A 21,098-nucleotide genomic window follows, 5' to 3' on the forward strand; every position below is an offset into this window, starting at 1 on the left:
TGCCATTGAACATCTAAATGATTCAGAGAAAAATTGGAAGAAAAAGTGCTGTGGTCTGATGAGACCAAAATTGAACTCTTTGGCATTAACTTCACTCTCTGTAGTTGGAGGAAAAAAATGCCGACTATGACCCCAATGCAGCGTACTATCGACGAGAAAACTGACCGCAAAAAAATTAGAACCTGCACTATTTTTTCTCGTAGTTTTTCCTGTCGTTCTTATTTTGGTCGCGAAAACAGCTTGTGTGTATGCTTTTTCGAGGGGGAAAAAAACGTGCATGCTCAGAATCAAGTATGAGACTGGAGCGCTCATTCTGGTAAAACTAGCATTCGTAATGGAGATGGCACATTCGTCACGCTGTAACGGACTGAAAAGCACAAAGACTGAAAAGCACAAATTGTCTCTCACCAAACTTTTACTAACATGAGGATCAGCAAAAGCAACCCAAAGGGTGGCGCCATTTGAAAGGAACTTCCCCTTTTAGTGCCGTTGTACGTGTTGTGCGTCACCGCGCTTTGCTTGAGCGTTTTTTTCATGAACACGTGTATGCAAGGCAGGCTTGAGAGGAATCACGTCGAGAAAAACTTTTTTTTTTTTGCATGACAGGAAAAACGGTTGTGTGTAGGCGGTATTAGAACACCATCCCTACAGTCAAGCACGGAGGTGGAAACATTATTCTTTGGGGCCGTTTCTCTGCTAAAGGTACAGGCAGACGTTGCTGCATTGAAGGGCCAATGAACAGGGCCATGTATTGTAAAATCTTGGATGAGAGCCTTCTTCCCTCAGCCAGAGCCCTGAAGATGGATCGCGGATGAGTCTCCCAGCATTGACAATGATCCAAAACATACCACCAAGACAACAAAGGAGTGGCTCAAGAAGCAGCACATTGAGGTCATGGAGTGGCCTAGCTAGTCTCCAGAGGGAGCTGAAACTTTGAGTTGTCAAGAGACAGCCAAGAAACCTTAAAGCTGAGGTTCACCCTAAAAACACACACACACACACACACACACACATATACAAATATATATATATATATATATATATATATATATACCAGGGATATGCAATTAGCGGACCTCCAGCTGTTGCAGAACTACAAGTCCCATGAGGCATAGCAAGACTGACAGCCACAAGCATGACACCCAGAGGCAGAGGCATGATGGGACTTGTAGTTTTGCAACAGCTGGAGGTCCGCTAATTGCATATCCCTGATATATATATATATACACACACACACACACACACACACACACACACATTACATTCTGCATACTTCCAACATTTACAGTATGCTGTTTGTTTTTTTGCTGTACATACCGTATTATTGCCATTTTCCACCCGGGCTTCCGGGTGCTCACTCCCGCGGGAGTAGGCATTCTATGCAGAGGCGCAGTGTCATGTGGGACTTCACCCAGATGATTGATGTCTTGAGAAAAAAACTCCCCACCCGGCGGATAAGGCGCGTCACGAGTTTCCGAAAGTAGCCGAACTGCGAGTCGGCTCTATACGGTGCCTGCGCAGTCAGCTCTACATGGCTCCTAGTCGGTGCGCAGGCGCCGTATAGCGCCCTATAGAGCCAACTCGCAGTTCGGCTACTTTCGGCAACTCGTGATGCGCCTTATCCGCCGGGGGGGAAGTTTTTCTCAAGACGTCAATCATCTGGGCGAAGTCCCACATGACACTGCGCCTCTGCATAGGAACACCTAATCCCGCGGGAGTGAGCACCCGGAAGCCGGGTGGAAAATAGCAATAATACGGTATGTACAGCAAAAAAACAAAAAACAAACAGCATACTGTAAATGTTGGAAGTATGCAGAATGTAATGTTATATACATGTTTTTAGGGTGAACCTCCGCTTTAAGGATTTAGAGAAGGGGCCAGATTCACGTAGATCAGCGGATCTATAGATCCGCTCGATCTACGCGATTTAAGATCCGCTCCCGCAAGTTTGAGAGGCAAGTGGCTAATTCACAAACCACTTACCTCCAAACTTGCGGCGGCGGATCCTAAATCCCCCGGCGGAATTCAAATTCCGCGGCTAGGGGGAGTGTACTATTTAAATCAGGCACGTTCCCGCGCCGATTTAAATGCGCATGCGCCGTCCGGGGAATTTCCCGGCGTGCATTGCTCCCACTGACGTCAGTGGTTTCGACGTGAGCGTGACTTGCGACGCGCGTGTTTGTGAATCGGCGTACGCAAACGACGTTAGAAAATTCAAATTTGACGCGGGAACGCCGGCTATACTTAACATTGGCTGCGCCTGATAAAAGCAGGGGTAAGTATACGATGGGAAAGCCGCTACGGAAACGTCGGAAGAAGACTGCGTCAGGTCCGCGTACGTTCGTGAATTTGCGTATCTCGCTGATTTACATATTATTCAAGGTAAATCAGCGGGAACGCCCCCGGCACCATTTTTAAATCGAAAATAAGATCCGACAGTGTAACACATTGTAACACTGTCGGATCTAAGCCCTATCTATGCGTAACTGATTCTATGAATCAGGCGCATAGATAGGACCAGTGTAAGTCAGAGATACGATGGTGTATCTGTAGATACACCGTTGTATCTCTTTGTGAATCTGGCCCAAGATCTGTAAAGAAGAGTGGACCAAAATCCCTCCTGAGAAGTGTGCAAATCTGGTAACCAACTACAAGAAATGTCTTACCTCTGTGCTTGCCAAACAAGCGTTTCTCCACCAAATACTAATCATGTTTTGCTTGCGGATCAAATACTTTTTTCTCACTGAATTGCAACTCCATTTAGAACATTTGTACTGTGTTTTTTCCTGGATTTTTGGTTAATATTCCGTCTCTATCATTTAAGATACACATATGATAAAAATGATAGACCCTTCATTTCTATGTAAGTGGGCAAACTTACAAAACCTGCAGAGGATCAAATAATGAATCTTCCCCACTGTATATAGTGCTGTCAATAGCGCTTTAGACATATATTGTACGTCTACATCCATCCCTGCCCCCAAGAAGCTTACAATCTAAGGTCCCTAACTTACACATTCCTTCACAAAACAACTAGGGTCAATATAGACAGGAGCCATAAAAATCAGCACACCAGAAATGCGTGGTGAGGGCCAGTACTATGGGGCTATAAGCTTCATTGAATTAAACAGTGCTGCCATTTAAAAATATTTCAGGCAGTGGAGGCTGGAGGAGTAAGGGTTTAGCACAAGGAGACTCCCAACAGATTAGTAATACTGAATCATAGTTCTATACAGCAGATGGGAGTTAGAGTTGAGACAGGAAATTAAGAGAGGAAGTCGTAAAGCTGTAGGCTCTAAATAGTGTTATCACCAGTCTATGCAAAAGTGACGGGAGCTGGGACTCACAACAGTGGTTAAGGCAAATGTCAGATATTTCAGCAGCCAAAACACGCTACAAACATCTGAATGACAACCAAAAGGTTTATGGTAAACTTTTCCACCCGTGCAGGATATTACAACAATAGTAAAAGAAATGATGTTGTTAGAATTAAAGGGGTGGTTCACCCTAAAAACTACTTTTTTTTTATTAGACTGGCCCCCCACATTACAATACGATTAAGGCTATTATTTTTTTTTTCATGCTGTACATACCTTCGTACAGCATATTCACCCGTGGCTTCGGGGTTGCGAGTCCCGCGGGAGTGGGCGTTCCCAACATGTCTGTGATTGACATTTTGACCAAAAACGAGCTCCCCCCGTCGCGTAAGCCGCGTCACGATTGGCGAAAGGAGCCGAACGGCGATGCGCATGCGCAGTATAGCGCCGACTCGCCGTTCGGCTCCTTTCACCAACCGTGACGCAACTTACGCGACGGGGGGGGGGGGGGGGCTCGTTTTTGGTCAAAATGTCAATCACAGACATGTTAGGAACGCCCACTCCCACGGGACTCGCAACCCGGATGCCACGGGTGAATAGCTGTACGAAGGTATGTACAGCATGAAAAAAAAACTAATAGCCTTAATCGTATTGTAATGTGGGGGGCCAGTCTAATAAAAAAAAAAAAAGTAGTTTTTAGGGTGAACCACCCCTTTAAGTTCACCTGCTGGTGGCACTATCCTGCTCTGGGCTGTTTGCTGCAGTTTCAGTGTCCACCAGCAGGTGTCTCCCAGGAGCCAGCAGGCTGGTGTAATCAGGCTAAATTAATGTTTAGCTGCCTGGGGGCTAATTAAGGCTTCTCCTCCCTTCCCCTGGCGCGTCACGATTTTGGTCCCTGCCTTGCTCCTGCCTCCCTCTGTTCCGTTCCCAGCCGTGATCCCCCTTCCTTGCAACCCTTGTCCCTAGCTTGGTATGTATGTATGTATGTATGTATGTATGTATGTATGTATGTATGTATGTATGTATGTATGTATGTATGTATGTATGTATGTATGTATATATATATATATATATATATATATATATATATATATAAATATAAATATAGTTGTTCAGGTTCAACAGCTCTTGTAAGAGCCCATTCACACAGGGACGACTTTGGATCCGACTTCAAGTCGCCCCAGGTGGCCTCAAGTCGCGCTGCATGAGAAAATCAATGTAAGTGAATGGAGCCATCTTAATGTATACTACTGCAGTCGCTCAGACTTCAAAAAAGGTTCCTGTGCTACTTCAATCCGACTTCTAGGCAACTTGAACCCATTGATTTCAATGGAAGTCGCCTCAGAAGTCGGATCACTGTCTTAACTGAAGCAACAATACAGGAAGATAACATACATTTCTGAGGCAAACCCCTCCCTCCCACAGAGCTGATTGTTGTTTGATTGGCCACTGGAAATCCTCCTGTCCTGGAGGCGACTTGAAGTTGCCTTGTAAGTTGCCTGATGATTCATACTCAAGTTGTGTCCAAGTTGCCTCCCAAAGTTGTGCTGGAAGTCGTGTTGCCCCTGTGTGAATTGGCTCTTAGTGGGGTTATTTGTCTTTTGGTGTTGGTTTATGTTCACGTTTGCTGTGTTTCACCACTATATAATAAAGTGAAATTTATTTATAGTGAAACACAGCAAACGTGAACATAAACAAACCCCGAAAGACAAATAACCCCACTTATATATATATATACACACACACACACACACACACATAATATAATATATTTATATTATTGCATGTCTACTATGTGCATTACTAGATTGAATTTGAAATCAGGCGGCATTGGGACATTTAATAGTGTCTTTTTTTTGTTTATTAGTTTTAGGCAAAGTGAGCAAAGATTAATACCTTTTTGGTGTTTTTTTTTGTTGGAGATATCAGTTTAATAATTTTTCAGGTGACAGATTTTAACCCCTTACACACTATTTAACCAGTTCCCGACCCCCGCATGTACATATACGTCCACAATATGGCACGTACAGGCACATGGGCGTACATGTACGTCCTTGCCTATTAGCGGGTGGGGGGTCCGATCGGGACCCCCCCTGCTACATGCGGAGGTCGGGTCCGCTCGGGGAGCGATCCGGGACCACGGCGCGGCTATTTGTTTATAGCCGCTCCGTCGCGATCGCTCCCCGGAGCTGAAGAACGGGGAGAGCCGTGTGTAAACACGGCTTCCCCGTGCTTCACTATGGCGGCGCATCGATCGCGTCATTCCCTTTATAGGGAAGACGCGATCGATGACGTCATTCCTACAGCCACACCCCCCTACAGTTGTAAACACATACTAGGTGCACCCTAACTCCTACAGCGCCACCTGTGGTTAACTCCCAAACTGCAACTGTCATTTTCACAATAAAGAATGCAATTTAAATGCATTTTTTGCTGTGAAAATGACAATGGTCCCAAAAATGTGTCAAAATTGTCCGAAGTGTCCGCCATAATGTCGCAGTCACGAAAAAAATTGCTGATCGCCGCCATTAGTAGTAGTAAAAAAAAAAAAATTAATAAAAATGCAATAAAACTATCCCCTATTTTGTAAACGCTATAAATTTTGCGCAAACCAATCGATAAACGCTTATTGCGATTTTTTTTACTAAAAATAGGTAGAAGAATACGTATCGGCCTAAACTGAGGAAAAAAAATGTTTTTATATATGTTTTTGGGGGGTATTTATTACAGCAAAAAGTAAAAAATATTGCATTTTTTTCAAAATTGTCGCTCTATTTTTGTTTATAGCGCAAAAACTAAAAACCGCAGATGTGATCAAATACCACCAAAAGAAAGCTCTATTTGTGGGGGGAAAAAGGACGCCAATTTTGTTTGGGAGCCACGTCGCACGACCGCGCAATTGTCTGTTAAAGCGACGCAGTCCCGAACTGTAAAAACACCTTGGGTCTTTAGGCTGCATATTGGTCCGGGGCTTAACTGGTTAAAAAACGTAAAACTATTTTAGATTGAGATACATTTAGGAACACAGCTACTGAAACCCATCAGTTCAAGCTGTTCATGAGGGCAAAAGCACTGGTGCCCAGTAGTAGCCTGGGAACTGCAAAAGACTTCAGACACCAGCATGCGGTTTATAGTTTTAACATATAAAATTCCCTTAGCCAGAATTCTATAATTAAGCCTGCCATTCATAGATAAACATTTTACTTTAAATGGATTATCACAAACAAAAGAAGATATTCAGTTACTTGCTAAAGACACAACAACTGTGAAAGTGTGACCAAAGTTATTTGGAGAGGACAGAAAACAAAAATGAAGTTTCAACATTGAGGGTCGGTCATCAATTAGTGTGAAATATAATCCAACCTATGGAGAAATTACTTACCACTGCCAAGTAGGACAGTGATGAACTAGGTGATCACCAGCAGCCAGAAACTGAAATAAAGAAAAACAGGGATAAATTTGCAGTTACCGATTCAGACTGAAATTGTACTCTAAAGTATTCAATTAGTCCCAAAATTTCTGTTAAGACAACAAAGTCATAATAAAAATGTAGGCAGAATAAATATGTCTTGCATTAGGAAGATAGAAATATGAAAATGTATAGCTCAATACCCACAGAGTATCAATAGGAAAGGACTAGGTTTTTGATGTTACCAATCAGTTTTAGACTACCGTATATATTCGAGTATAAGCCGAGGCACCCAATTTTACCACAAAAAAAAAAAAAAATGGGAAAACGTATTGACTCGAGTAGAAGCCTAGGGTGTCCATCTGCATGCCTCACTGTGTCCATGACTAGACTGAGTAGTGCTCGACTTTGAAAAATTGGTACTCCCCAGCCGTAGGTCTCCCAGACAATAAACTTTGCACACTTTCCAAATTCCAGGTCCAGGGGACCTATGACCGGCCAGTACCGGGTCCCCAAAGTCACCGGAGAAATTACCATTTAACATGGAAGTCTATGGAAGGGGTGCCCAGTTTGAAAATCGGTGCTCTCTGGCCGTAGGTCCCCCGGACAACAAACTTTGCATACTTGTAGAAGAGTGGGGCTACATGTGTGCCAAGTCCAGCGGACCTACGGCTGGCCAGTACCGGGGTCCCCAAAGTTTGGGAGATCAGGCGCAAAAAGGTGACTCGAGTATAAGCCAAGGGGGGCATTTTCAGCACAAACAAAAATGTGCTGAAAAACTCGGCTTATATTCGAGTATATACGGTATTTAAGTTTCACCTATGGGAAAAAACGAATCTGATTGGCGGCTGTGGGAAACCCCCTCCTTTTTTAGCATATTTTAGCTGAATTATAGAAAAAGATAAGGTTTTCTCCCTGGCTCAGATCTATTCTGATCCTGGAAGAGAAGTGGACCTGCACTGAAATCTTCAAATTTAGAGCACAAGCAACTGGCATGTGGAGTTATGGGAACACTATAAAATGGAAATTTTCTGCACAGAAAACGTGTAGATGTTATAAAATTATATCGAAGATATACGCTATGAACGTTATAGATACACACGCTTAGAGACTGTTCTCTTAAGTAGTATTAAAGTTAAAAAAATATTCTTTGCTCTACATGCAAGCTTAAAAAAGTCTTACGTGTACGTGCCTTGTAAAGCAGCTTAACCGTGTGCCATTTAGTAGATAATAACAGCTCCAGTCGAAGGCATCATCAGTGCATGCACAGGAATCTCTGCATTCACAGAACACGGAGTGTCATAACTGCAGAGAGTGCCATGCCACTAGGATAACTCCTGTGTGCATGCGCAGAAGTGACATCATTGCGGCCTAGCCAGTCAAACAGCCAAAAAGCATGAGCCCAGGACGAAGACCAAGAAGATTGAATCACCATGACCTGTGACAGTTCAGCGCTGGAGAGCCATGTTTGAAAGGTACTGTAAGCCTGTTATGTGCTAGTATGTGGTGCATACTAGAACATTATGGTATTAATCTGCAGGGGAATGATTTTATTCTCTTTTTTTCTTGAGAGTTTACTACCACTTTTTTTTTTTTTATTAAATTGTATTTTTATTGAAAAAAAAAAAATAATTCAGAAGACATATCAAGCAGTATTTTGACATATCAATTAGAAAAATAAGCATTTGAAAAATATAAAAAACAGTGGCATTAAACGCAATATGAACGGAAATAACTAAAATAATAAAAAAAAAACAAACAGATGATCAAACTGTACTGATCAGAAAAAGCTACCTTACATTAAGAGGCTATGTCCATCATTAAAGGGGGAGAGAGTTGGATAGGTAACAAAAAGGTGGGGTCAAGGACAAAAAAAAAAAAAAAAAAAAAGGGGGAGAAGATAAGTGGCATACAAAAACCATAACAAAACCACAAGGGGAGTTGGGGGAAAAACCTTCACGAATGAAATAAAAACAAAGTACAGGGTGATAATAGAGGGGTCCCAGGAATCCCATATCTTGTCAAATCTATCAACAGTATCCTCTACCATGGCTGTCATATGCTCCATTCTGCGGATATCATTTATAGTTTGTATAAGCTGGGCCTGAGTTGGAGGGGAGGTGGACAACCAACATGCAGGAATAGCTCTTTTTGCTGCTAGTAAGACATAGGAGGCCAATCTATTTGAATCTTTTCCCAATCCAGGGATTGGGAGGCCCAGAAGGAGGTGTACCGGGTCTAAAGGTACGGGGGAGTCTAAAATCTGCTGAAGTAAGAACACGACCAAGGACCAGAAAGGAGCAATCAGTTCACATTGCCAAAAAATATGATAAGGAGTATCTCTGAGTTTACCACACCTCCAGCAGAGAGGAGAGAGGGAGGGGTCAGAGCGATGTAAAACCTCAGGAGTCCTATACCAAAAAAATAACACTATGTATGCAGTCTCTCTTATGCCACAAAAGTTGAGGTCCAAATTTTAGCCCATTGGGAAGGAGAGATTTGTTGTGTAAGATGCGACCATTTACTCATGTATGAGTGGGGTTCCATAGAAAGCGGGAGATTCTCTTGCAAGAGTTGGTATATAGCATATATTAGACATGATTGGTATGGTCCCTGAGAGCAAATAACTTTGAAGTGTGTAGGTTTGGTCAGAGTGAGGGTGAGAGTGTTGCTAAATAGTGGGTCATTTAGAGATACGAAAATAACAAATGGTTAGGGATGTGGCTTGTAGATTGAAGGTCTTGGAAGGAGTGAAGCTTGCGGGTCACAGGGTGCACAAGACGGGGGAGCTGGAACAGGCCTGCCTTAGCCCAGGGGAACATCCGAGAATGGGAGAGACTATAAGGGAGTGATGGATTAAAGAGTACATTAGAAAGGGGGGGACATGAGGATGCCAGAGAAGATTTGGTGCGACAGGATCGCCAAATCCCGAGTGAGAACAGCATAGGGCCCAAGCAGAGGTCATGGAGCTTGGGATCCAATAAAAATGTAGGACACCATACAATGGAGCATGTTTGGGTTTGGGGGTCTCAAACTAGACCAGGATACCACCGCATGGAGGTGGGATGCCAGGTAGTACTTGTGAATATCCGGAGCACCCATACCTCCCTGACTTCTGGGGGAAAAAGAAGACGGCGCTGGCCACTCTATGTGCTCTGTCTTTCCATATAAAATCAAGAAACCACCTTTTAAAGTAGTTTCAATTGAGCCATGGGGATAGGGACAGGTAGCGCTTCGAGTTTATTACCACTTTAACAGCAGGAATCAAGAGTGTTTGCAAACTGATTTCACATTTTGTATGCGACCATGAGCATGTTTTAAAGATGAAAACAGATTACAGTACACAGATATTACAGAATATCAATGAATGTCCAGTTGTAACAAGTGAAGTTTGAACAGTAATGCCGCGTACACACGATCGGTCAAACCGATGAGAACGGTCTGTGGGCCCCATCAGTTATATCTTGTTTTAAATTAAAGGTTAAAAATCCACGCATGCTCAGAATCAAGTCCACGCATGCTTGGAAGTATTAAACTTCGTTTTTTTCCAGCACGTCGTTGTGTTTTACGTCACCGCGTTCTGACACGATCGTTTTTTTAACCGATGGTGCGTAGGCACGACTGACCATCAGTCAGCTTCATCGGTTAACCAATAAAAACGGTCCATCAGACAGTTTATCGGATGGACCGATCGTGTGTACAGGGCTTTACAGTAATATGGCAGCAGCTATTGCAAAATTGCTAATTCATTTTTAAAGTGCAAAGTCCAGGATGAACATTGACGATGACTCAGGGTGACGCCGGCAAGTCTTTAAAGTATATGCCAACACTAAATATAAGAGGTTAGGGTTACATTTCTCTGTCTCACCATCAACATACTTTATTTAATGAAGCTGAAGCCATACTAAATACTGGGTGTTCCCACCAATCCCCTTGGGAATGAAGGTTCCTGTTGGTTTCTGACCATGCGAACCGTGAACGCAGATCTACACTAGTGTGGTCAGTTTTAATCCCTTCTTCTAATTAAACATGCAAGATGCCAGGCCAATGCACAGCATGTCTGTAGCCAGCCTGTAAAATAAGCAGACATACCCCCACTGACAACTATGTTATGACACTGGCTGGATCGCTTGTATATAACCTCCATCCCCTTGCAGTCATGTGACTGCTGAATAAAACACATTTTGAAGGCAATTGACAGCGTTTTTCTACAGTTTAAAGTAGCATTTCATTTTTTATATATATAAAAAAAAGTGTATATGACTTTGTAGACTGCTTGTTGGTTGTAGACTTTACATGTCTGAATCCCATCATGCTTACCCACTTTCAGGTCAGTGATTCTATGGGTACCGAAGTCAGGGTGTGGCTGCATGGACCTTCAAAACACGCAACGACACCTCTCGTATTTTCATCTTTATTAAAAGTTAGCCAGTGGTGCAAATAGAATAACAATTGCCAAGACTTATGTAAAATACAAAACCTTATTGGCAAGAGTTTCAGACCACAGATGAAAAAAAATAAAAAAATAAAATCTGCCTTCCCTAGCAGTGTGAATAAGAAATATTTTATTCATTCTCCTTCTGTGTCTGTCCATTACCTTTCTCACCACTATATTTCACTCTACCCTTTCCCCCTCATGCCAACCCTTACAACAGGGTTTGACAAATTTGCTTGGAATCTAGGAGTCAGCTAAAAAAGTTAGGAGCCAAAAAAACGCACCCCGTCCCGCCAAGCTCGCGTGCAGAAGCGAACGCATACGTGAGTAGCGCCCGCATATGAAAACGGTATTCAAACCACACATGAGATATCGCCGCGATTGGTAGAGCGAGAGCAATAATTCTAGCCCTAGACCTCCTCTGTAACGCAAAACATGCAACCTGTAGAATTTTTTAAACGTCGCCTATGGAAATTTTAAAGGGTAAAAGTTTGTCGCCATTCCAGTGGACGCAGTTTTGAAGCGTGACATGTTGGGTAACAAATTTACTCGGCGTAACATTATCTTTCAAAATATAAAAAAAAAAAATTGGGCTAACTTTACTGTTGTCTTATTTTTTAATTAAAAAAAGTGTATTTTTTCCCCAAAAAAGTGCGCTAAGACCGCTGCGCAAGTACGGTGTGAAGAAAGTATTGCAACGACCGCCATTTTATTCTCTAGGGTGTTAGAATAAAAAATATATATAATGTTTGGGGGTTCTAATTAGAGGGAAGGAGATGGCAGTGAAAACAGAACTGCTGTTTTCCTAATTGTAATGTAATCTGTAATGCCAGGCTTTTAGCCTTCTGCAGGCTTCAGCTTCCTTCTGTGAAGGCCACAAAGACGCGGCCTCAATTACCGGCGGGCCCGCCGCGATTGTGCCAGATGGCAATTAAGGCCGCGGCTTCGCTGCCTTCTGCAGCCCTAAGCTTCCCCATGCGCCAAGTCACAATTTCTTGTCACAATTGCGATCGGGCGCCCGGATTTTGTCGAGGCCTTCCTTACAAACACACCTTTTATTTTTGTACGGTTCTTCCGATTTTTTTGTTTGCTTTGATGTTTTTACATAGATTAAGAAAATAGGTTTACACAAAAAGAAATGTGTATAATGACCTATCCCATCAGTGAAAAACATAAATTTTACTGGGTTATAGCAATGATGTTTGTGTTATACAACTCCGTTTTGAAATCTCTAAACTAACCAATACCTGCATACAATGATTTGGTTGTATATCTTCGATATGTATAAACATAGAATGTCAATTTCTGAACTATGGCTAGAACATGACTGGTATCAAGTGTTCCAGTCTAAGCGGCTTGTGGCATCAGATATTTTGGAAGAGATTAAACAACATCCATCAGTTTTCTATTTAAGATACATAAATAAATGTTGTTTATTCAGCACCAAATGGAGCTTAGTTATGTAGCATGAGGCTGTATATTCTGCAATGTGTCAAGGTACATATCATTTGGTCACAGATGACAGAATAAAAAAATAAAAAAACACCACACAAGCATACGTGAACATCGGAAGTACTTTTAACAGCTTAATAGAAAGTGAAAGGCATTGTTTGCCACCCCCGACACACCATCTGGGAACACACTGTCTCGAGGGGGAGACAACGCAGCCAACCCTTACGTTTCATTGTTCTTCACTGAAGCTTGACACTTATGGGGAGGCAATAGGGCAAAAGAAGGGTAAGCATGGGCCTAATTGGCCCAGTGGAGAGAAGTGAGAAAGCGTGCAGCACTAACTAAAAACAAATATAATCAGGTACATGCATTGTATTAACTCAAACCGTATATTATTTGGAACCGCCGGTCAGGGGTAATATAGCTATATAAAAGTTTTAGATCTTTGGTAATAAAGATAAACAAATATTGGGGAAATTCTTGTTCATGTATTAGAAGAGTGTGGATGTGCCAACCAGGAGTCCCACGTTAAATTAAACTTTGTCAGGGAGTACCGTATTTATCGGCGTACACCGCGCACTTTTTTGCCCTGAAATTCAGGGCAAAATCATGGGTGCGCGATATACGCCGATACCCGCGCCGAGTTTGAACTACTGCGCCGGCATATACCGAGCGCAGTACACTCGTGTATAGTCGGGCAGGCTCGGGTTCTCTCGCAGTCACGTCCTGTACAGGAATGCGGGTCCACTTTAGGGGTGCGTGCTATACGCCGGAGCGCGCAATTTTCATAGCAAACATCCGTTCTAGAGGACAACATCTATTTACTTCTCTAATGACGTTTGATATGCTTGGGGCATTTAGGGAGCCCCAGTGTCTCATTATATTGAGCTTAGCAGACAGAAGGATGTAAACTACAATAACCCTGTTTTTTGTGTGGGATATTACTAATGTTGAGCTGCAGGAGGGCTTGCTCAACCAAAATAGGAGTAGGGTGTAGAGTGAATTTGGACACCATTTAAAAGATTGGATTTCAGTATAATCTAATCTGTATCATATTATATGTACGAGTTGCAATCTCTCCAGCATTTACTGGAATTGCTGGACGATATTTTCGATTATTTTATATGGGGTGTAGTACCACCTATGTATTATTTTCTGGAAAGGTTCCCAGTGATCCATGCATAGCATGGATTTATATGCCCAGAGTAAAGCCGATTCCCATGACCTAGTTCTTGTTCCCACTTTAGCATGTTTTGGCAAAGTTATGCGAGTCACACATTTTCTTATAGAGGAAAGTGATCCCATTAAGCGTAGAGTTGTCTGGGTTATAAAAATTACGTATCTCTTCCTTTACTTTGATTGTTATAAGAATCTTACCTTTCTTAAATAGTTGAATAAAGTTATAGTACTCAGAATTTGGTAGATGATATTTTGTTTGCAGATCCGTGAAAGATAGAAGTTTTCCTTCCACTGGGATGGGATGTTGATACCCAAGATTTGAGATTTACTTTCACCGATTTTATTATAGGAGATCGAACTAAAAAGGTATGTAGTAACCTTTGAAGTTCTTGGAGCATTAGGCGTGGGTTTGTGACCATCAGAATCACGTCGTCTGCGAATAGTCCGATTTTGTTCTGTTTGGGGTCTATTTGTATTTCTGTCACATTAGGGAAATTGCGGATCGTGTGCGCTAGGGATTCCATGATTATCGCAAAGATAAGTGGAGATAATGGGCATTCTTGTCTGGTGCCGTTGGTGATCATGAATTCTGAGGAAAAAGTTCCAGAGGTCAAGACTTGGGCTGACGGTTGAGTGCTAATACGGCTGACATGATTGGACCTGAGAATCCAAATTTATACAGGACAGCTTCTAGGAACCTCCAGTGTACATGATCAAATGCTTTCTCAGCATCTAATGAAGAGCAAAGGGGTTTTATGTAGTTCTGCATATTTCAATTTCTCCTTGTGACATCTGGAGCTTGACGTCATTTGATGAATCCTACCTGGTCTGGATGAATTATTGTGGGTAAAATATTCAGTAGTCTGAGGGCCAATGTTTTTGCGTATATTTTTATCTCCGAATTGCGTAATGAAATGGGTCTATAATTTGCTAGGGAGGGAGATATCTTTGTCTGGTTTAGGCATAGTGGGGATTACTGCTTGTGGCATTTCTTTAGGAAAGTGACCTTTGGTCATTGCTAAATTGTATATACTCACTAGATGGGGGGCTAGTGTGTCGATACATTTTTGGTAATATTCATTAGTGAACCCATCAATTCCTTGGGCTTTGGATTTAGGCAGGCTGGATAGAACCATCTTGATCTCTGATACTGTAAATGTTCGAGATAGAGTGGCCATATGGTCGTCAGTCCATCTAGGTAGATAAAGTGCCTAAAAGAAGGATTGTATCTAATCTGCATTAGATTGTGGGGTCTGGGTATCTGCTTTGACATCATATAGGCTGGCATAGTAGTCTTTGAAGAATTCTGCAATACCATTTGGGGAAGAAATTCTAGCTCTAGGAGGTTTTATTCAACATAAAGGGGATTCTATGTGAAAGGTGTTTGCCTTTAAAGCGTTTAGCTAAAAAAAAAAAAGCACCTGCCTTGTTGTTGAGGGCATAGAAATCAGCTTTGAGTGTTTTAGTATGTTTTTCATACTTCAGTTGATTTAAATCAAGCCTTTTTACCAGTGATTTAAAGTAGACCTAAACCCTCCTATCGTTTTCAGCCAAAGAAGCTGCCATCTTGGCATCGGTTTGATCTTCAACTGTCATGTGCTGCACATGTGATCAGTTATGACACCAGCCATTGTCTGGTTTGACAAGATTGGTTGAGAGCACAACCAATGTGACAGTTACATTTCCGGCACATACCGGGAATATGATTTTTTTTAAACTGTTATATCGATGAGTTTACTTCTGATTTAATCCTGAATCAAATCTACCCTGGGAATAACTAAACTGGCTATAGAAATACAAGTTATTAAAAAAAAAAAAAAAATCTTTATTTATCATAAACGGCTTTATTGTATATAAAAATATTTAAATAAGAAAATGTATAGTACAAAAGGTTAACAGTTTCAAAACGCAAAACATTTTTGAACATGGCAAATATAAAACAAGGTATACATCAAGTGTATTATAGACTATCAAGGTTCAGTACAAGTAATATATGCGTGGAACAAGTGTGTCTTAATGGTTAAAAGGATAAGCCAAACAAAACTTCTCCATGTTGCAAATTTCAAGTAGAGCTGAGAAGTTATCCTAATTCTGTATTCTCCAGGTAACTGAGGATTAATGCTTTACATGCAATTTTTTTATCTCATCTTTAAAGAGGAGTTGAGTTAAGATTGTAGTGGTTGTCTGGAAGTGCATCCAGCATGCCAATGTAGTTATATATTTAGAAAGTTTGTCATGGAATATATGTATCAACTGTTCCCATCTCTGGCAATTTTCTGGAACCATTCTCTCATGAAAGGGATTTGTTGTAATCTCCATTGTGCCAGTACACAAAAGCCTAGCTGCATTTATCATGTGCATTGCTAAGGCTGGCCTGATCATACATTATACAATTTAGATTTACCTGCAACTACGTAGTGCAAAGGCCTGCCTGAATGCATACAAATTGAAAGTGTTTAGATTGGACCTCATATTATATGGTTTAGGTAAATCTAAAGAAAAATTTGCACAAGAAAATTGTATAAATGTATATCCAGCCTAAGGACCGAAGTTAGAACCCATCATAGACTGCTGTGTGGTGAAGGAGATAATATTCCACGAGAGTGCGGACACCACCGTGACCATGTCATGAACTGCTCTTCAACAAACATATGAGGCTCTGGACAGGACAAAATTCTTAGTTACCACCAAGAACATACTTATTGGGAAATAAATCACAAGTACCTTTTTCTAAGAACATGAAGCAACCTACTTGAAATTTAAAGGAAGTAAAAGTCATAAAGAAGACCCAGAATTTGCAAACAGAAGACGTAGGGCCTTACAAAACACCAGAATGCTGATGATGGGGAAATTCGAAGCACGCAGAGAGGCGAGGCATGTTACAGCAACATATGGGTAAAAAAACAAACAAAAACAGAAGTTTGGGGAATATAAGTTTGTTATAACGTTTTGGAAAAGTAATTGTAATTTTTTTGGTTGATAATAACTTTAAAAAGAGTTTTAGGACAAAATATCACATTTTCAATTTTCTTGTGGTTCCTTAAATGTAACACCAGGAAGTAAACGAACAGAAAAAATTATTTGAAACAAAACAAACAAACCTTCTTCCTTTCCGTCATAAAATTTAGCAGATAAGTAATTTTTCTTCTTTACTGATGGGTTATGAAGAGGACTCGGGGGCAGGCAGAGGGGCAGGGTTCTACGAGGAGTCTATCTAAAGCCAATTTTGTCCTCATAGTGGATAGCGTATGAAACCTAGTCACAACCAAGGTTAACGTTTTACTGCCATCTGTATTCCCACTGGGCGATTCAGCCTCTCAATTTGTCCTGATGACCACTGTAAAAGGGACTGAAGGATTAAAGAAAAATCTATTGGAGTTGCAACTGTGGGGTTGATTTTCTAAAACTTGGGAGTGCAAAGGCCAATTGGCTACCATGCACAGCTGCACCAGATTTTGCACTCTCCAGTTTTAGTAAATCAACCCCGAAGTTAGGCCCCTTTCACACCTGTGGATCCCGTGAGGAGTCGTTTTTAAACATCCGCTTGCTCAGCGGGGATCGCTCCGTTGATCCCTGCTGAACCAGCAGATGACAGGGCGGTCCCCACACACTGTGCAGGGACCACCCTGTCAGATCTCCGCTCTCCTCTATGGGGGATCGGGTGAAAACAAGCCGTCTGTTCGTTTTCATCCGATCCGGTCCACCAGACGGATGCAAAATAGGGTTTGCACCCGTCACATTTTAGCGGAGAGGATCGGGGCTGATCGGGTGTCAACGGACATGTCACTGCTGACATCTGACGCTTCATAGGAGGTAAATGGAGCGCCCGTTTAGATCCGCCTGAAAAAAAAAAATAAAAACTGACAGGCGGATCTGAACAGTCCGCAGGTGTGAAAGGGCCCTTAGAAATTTTCCAATGGACTTTTTCCAGCTGGCATCTAATTCAGGACTTTTACTTTAATTAAGGTTATTTCCTGTTAAGCTGTGGAAAAGGAATCTATGCAATGAGACTCCGAAAGAAAAAAAAAAAAAAAAAAGGAAAAAATAACTAATAATAATCATTGATTGGTTTGTAGCAGAAATTAACGGCCATCACCTTTCAAGATTTTGATGTTGAGGTTACTATTACAATCAATGTAGCTTGATTCAACATAACACTTCTGAATCCACAAACTAGATGACTGAAAATGTTTGTATCAAGAAACCAAGTTGCATGCACTTTTACACCTTTGTAAAAAGTGCCAATATTTATATTCCCTCTAATCTGTTGTCCTGAAAGGAGCTCTCCTTGAAATGTATGAAAACGTGACGCTGTTGCTCATTTGCAATGTTTTTTTTGATTACTTTTATCCACAAAACACATTATATGTAACATGACAAACATGAGAAGTACTAAAATGATTTTACGCTTACCTCTTCAGGGGTAATAACACCAGTCTCTTTAAATTTTGATTCCTGTATGATGAAAAAAAAAAAGCAATAAGCATATCTGCACATTTTATTCTGAAAAGTAGTGACCTATTAACATTGCTGGAAACAACAAAGGTTAGAACATTTACTGAATTATGATTTTTTCATTTATTACATTTTTTAGACGTGAAACATAAAAGATACAAGTACATCCCAGAAATGTAAAAACTGTTACTCTGCAAATGTTTGGGCCCCATCTGAGCGTCTCAGAATTGCGGGGCGATTCTGCCCACAATTTTGGATCACACAAAAAAACATGCGAGAGCATGGGTCGCCCTCATTGTCAATGGCACCCCAAACTTGCAAATGAAACAAGGGCTTTGTTGCGCAAAAAAAAAAAAAAAACACTTCAGCTCCAAAAAATGAAATTTTTGGAGCAGAGGGCAGACCATTTAAAGCGGCTGTATACCCGCTGACACTTTTTTTTATACCCCTGTAAGGCAAAAAGGCATAAAGCCAGCGCTGTGAGTGGCTGGAGCCACAATGTCGTCACCCCTGCGCGGGGGACTTCTGTCTGGCGTCTGCCGGGTCTTCAGCTGAGAATCCCCTGTGTGCATGCGCCGCTGCAGTCAGCGGCTCATTGCAAGTGGAAAACTGTAAAGGATTAGGAGATTTTTTTTTTTTTTTACCTACAGGTAAGCCTTTTGGATCCCTCCCCCCCTCTGGTGTCACCATCTGGCAGGGGGGGGGTGCAGATACTCCCTTGGGAGTCCAGCCTCGTGACGTTCCCCCCCCCCCCCGCGCTGTCTTCTGGGAAACACTGTTCCTAGGAGAGACCGGGGACCAGCGACGGCGCGCCACGATCCTTGCGCATGCGCAGTAGGGAATCGGGCAGTGAAGCCGCAAGGCATCATTTCCCGATTCCCTCACCGAGGATGGCGGCGGAAGCAGCCGAGGACTGAGCTATTGCTCAGCCTCATCTGCTGACATCGCAGGCGTGCTGGACAGGCAAGTGTCCATTTTTTAAAAGTCAGCAGCTGCAGTATTTGTAGCTGCTGGCTTTAAAAAAAAAAAAAAAAAAAAAAAAAAAAACACACACACACACACACACACAACACATGGGTGGACCTCCACTTTAAAGGAGAAAAAGGTGAATGTCCTTGCATGACCTAGTCAGAGCCTAGACTTAAACCCCATTGGAAATCTGTGGAATGACTTAGACTGCAGTTCACAAATGGTCACCATCAAATTCACCTAAACTGAGAGTGGGCAAATACTGCAAAGTCTAGATGTACAAAGTTAGTAGAGACATATCCCAGCAGACTAAGGCTTGAATTAAAGCAAAAGGCCCCTTTCACACGGGCGCCTCCATGGGACGGAATACACTTGCTCAGTGGGGGGGGGGGGGGGGGGGGATGCTTTGCTGATCCCCACTGAGCAGGCGGATGACAGGTCCATCTCCGCTCACTGTGCAGAGTGAACACGGACACTCTATAGGGAGAGCAGGTGAAAATGGACCGCATGTCCATTTTTATCTGATCCGATGGACGGATGTTAACCACTTCATTACTGGGCACTTAAACCCCCCTTCCTGCCCAGACCAATTTTAAGCTTTCAGCGCTGACACATTTTGAATGATAATTGCGCGGTCATACAACACTGTACCCAAATTATATTTTTATCATTTTTTTCCCCACAAATAGAGCTTTCTTTTGGTGGTATTTGATCATCTCTGCAATTTTTTTTTTTTGCGCTATAAACAAAGAAAGACAAAAAAAATTTGAAAAAATAAAAACACAATATTTTTTACTTTTTGTTATAATAAATATCCCAATTTTTTTTATATATTTTTTTCCTCAGTTTAGGCCGATACGTATTCTTTTACATATTTTTGTTAAAAAAAAAATATCGCAACAAGCGTATATCGATTGGTTAGCGCCTACAAAATAGGGGATAGATTTATGATTTTTTTTTTTTTTTTACTAGTAATGGCGGCGATCTGCGATTTTTTTGGTCAGGCCTGCGATATTGCGGCGGACACATCGGACACTTTTGACACTATTTTGGGACCAGTCACATTTATACAGCGATCAGTGCTATAAAAATGCACCGATTACTGTATAAATGTGACTGGCAGGGAAGGGGTTAACACTAGGGGGTGAGGAAGGGGTTAAATGTATTCCCTGGGTGTGATTCTTACTGTGTGTGGAGGGGACTGACTGAGGGAGGTGACCAATGCCGTGTCCCTATGTACAAGGGACACAGCATTGGTCTTCTCTCTCCCTGACAGGACGTGGAGCTCTGTGTTTACACACAGAGCTCCACGTCCCTGCCGATCGCGGGTACCTGGCGGACATCGCGGCTGCCAGGCACGCGCATCGGCATCTCAGCGATGCGTGGGGCACAGTTTTTCCCCGCTGCGCGCATGGAGAATGCAAATGAAAGGACGTCCAGGGACGTCCACCCGGCAGTTGAGAGCCGCGCTGTGGACGTCTTTCGTCTACGTCGCGGGTCTCAAGTGGTTGAATAGAACCACCATCCATCTGTATTTTGCAGACAAGATCGGATCGGATAGCGGCGGATGTCAGCGGACTTGTCAACGCTGACATCCGCCACTCCATAGGGGTGAATGGAGGTTCCGATCAGGTCCGCATAAAAATCTGACAGGCGGACCTAATCAGCCAGCCTGTGTGAAAGGGCCCAAAGGTGGTTTAACAAAATATTGACACGGGTGTTGGGCGTTATATCTTTCACTTGGATGTAGAGGTGCACCGAATAGAAATGTTGGTGCCGAAACCGAAAATGAAGGATTCCATTGGTCGAAAACCGAAAGCAAAAGTTTATCAATTTTTTTATTATATATATATATATGTGTATGTATATATATATATATATA

The 21,098-nt window shown here is 42.1% G+C and overlaps 1 protein-coding gene across 2 annotated transcripts in view; it reads right to left on the reverse strand.

Annotated features, from left to right (window-relative positions):
• Nucleotides 1–21,098, reverse strand: part of ATG3 (autophagy related 3) — a 105,121-nt gene that overhangs the window by 67,472 nt on the left and 16,551 nt on the right. For both annotated transcript variants that reach the window (XM_040338053.1, XM_040338052.1), the window contains exons 3-4: nt 18,206–18,247; nt 6,700–6,749 (exon numbers count right to left, since the gene is read on the reverse strand). In XM_040338053.1, the coding sequence (XP_040193987.1) occupies nt 6,700–6,749; nt 18,206–18,247 (92 nt within the window). The remainder of the gene's footprint in view (nt 1–6,699; nt 6,750–18,205; nt 18,248–21,098) is intronic.

Source organism: Rana temporaria, chromosome 2 (genome assembly GCF_905171775.1).
Source record: "Rana temporaria chromosome 2, aRanTem1.1, whole genome shotgun sequence".
NCBI lineage: Eukaryota > Metazoa > Chordata > Amphibia > Anura > Ranidae > Rana > Rana temporaria.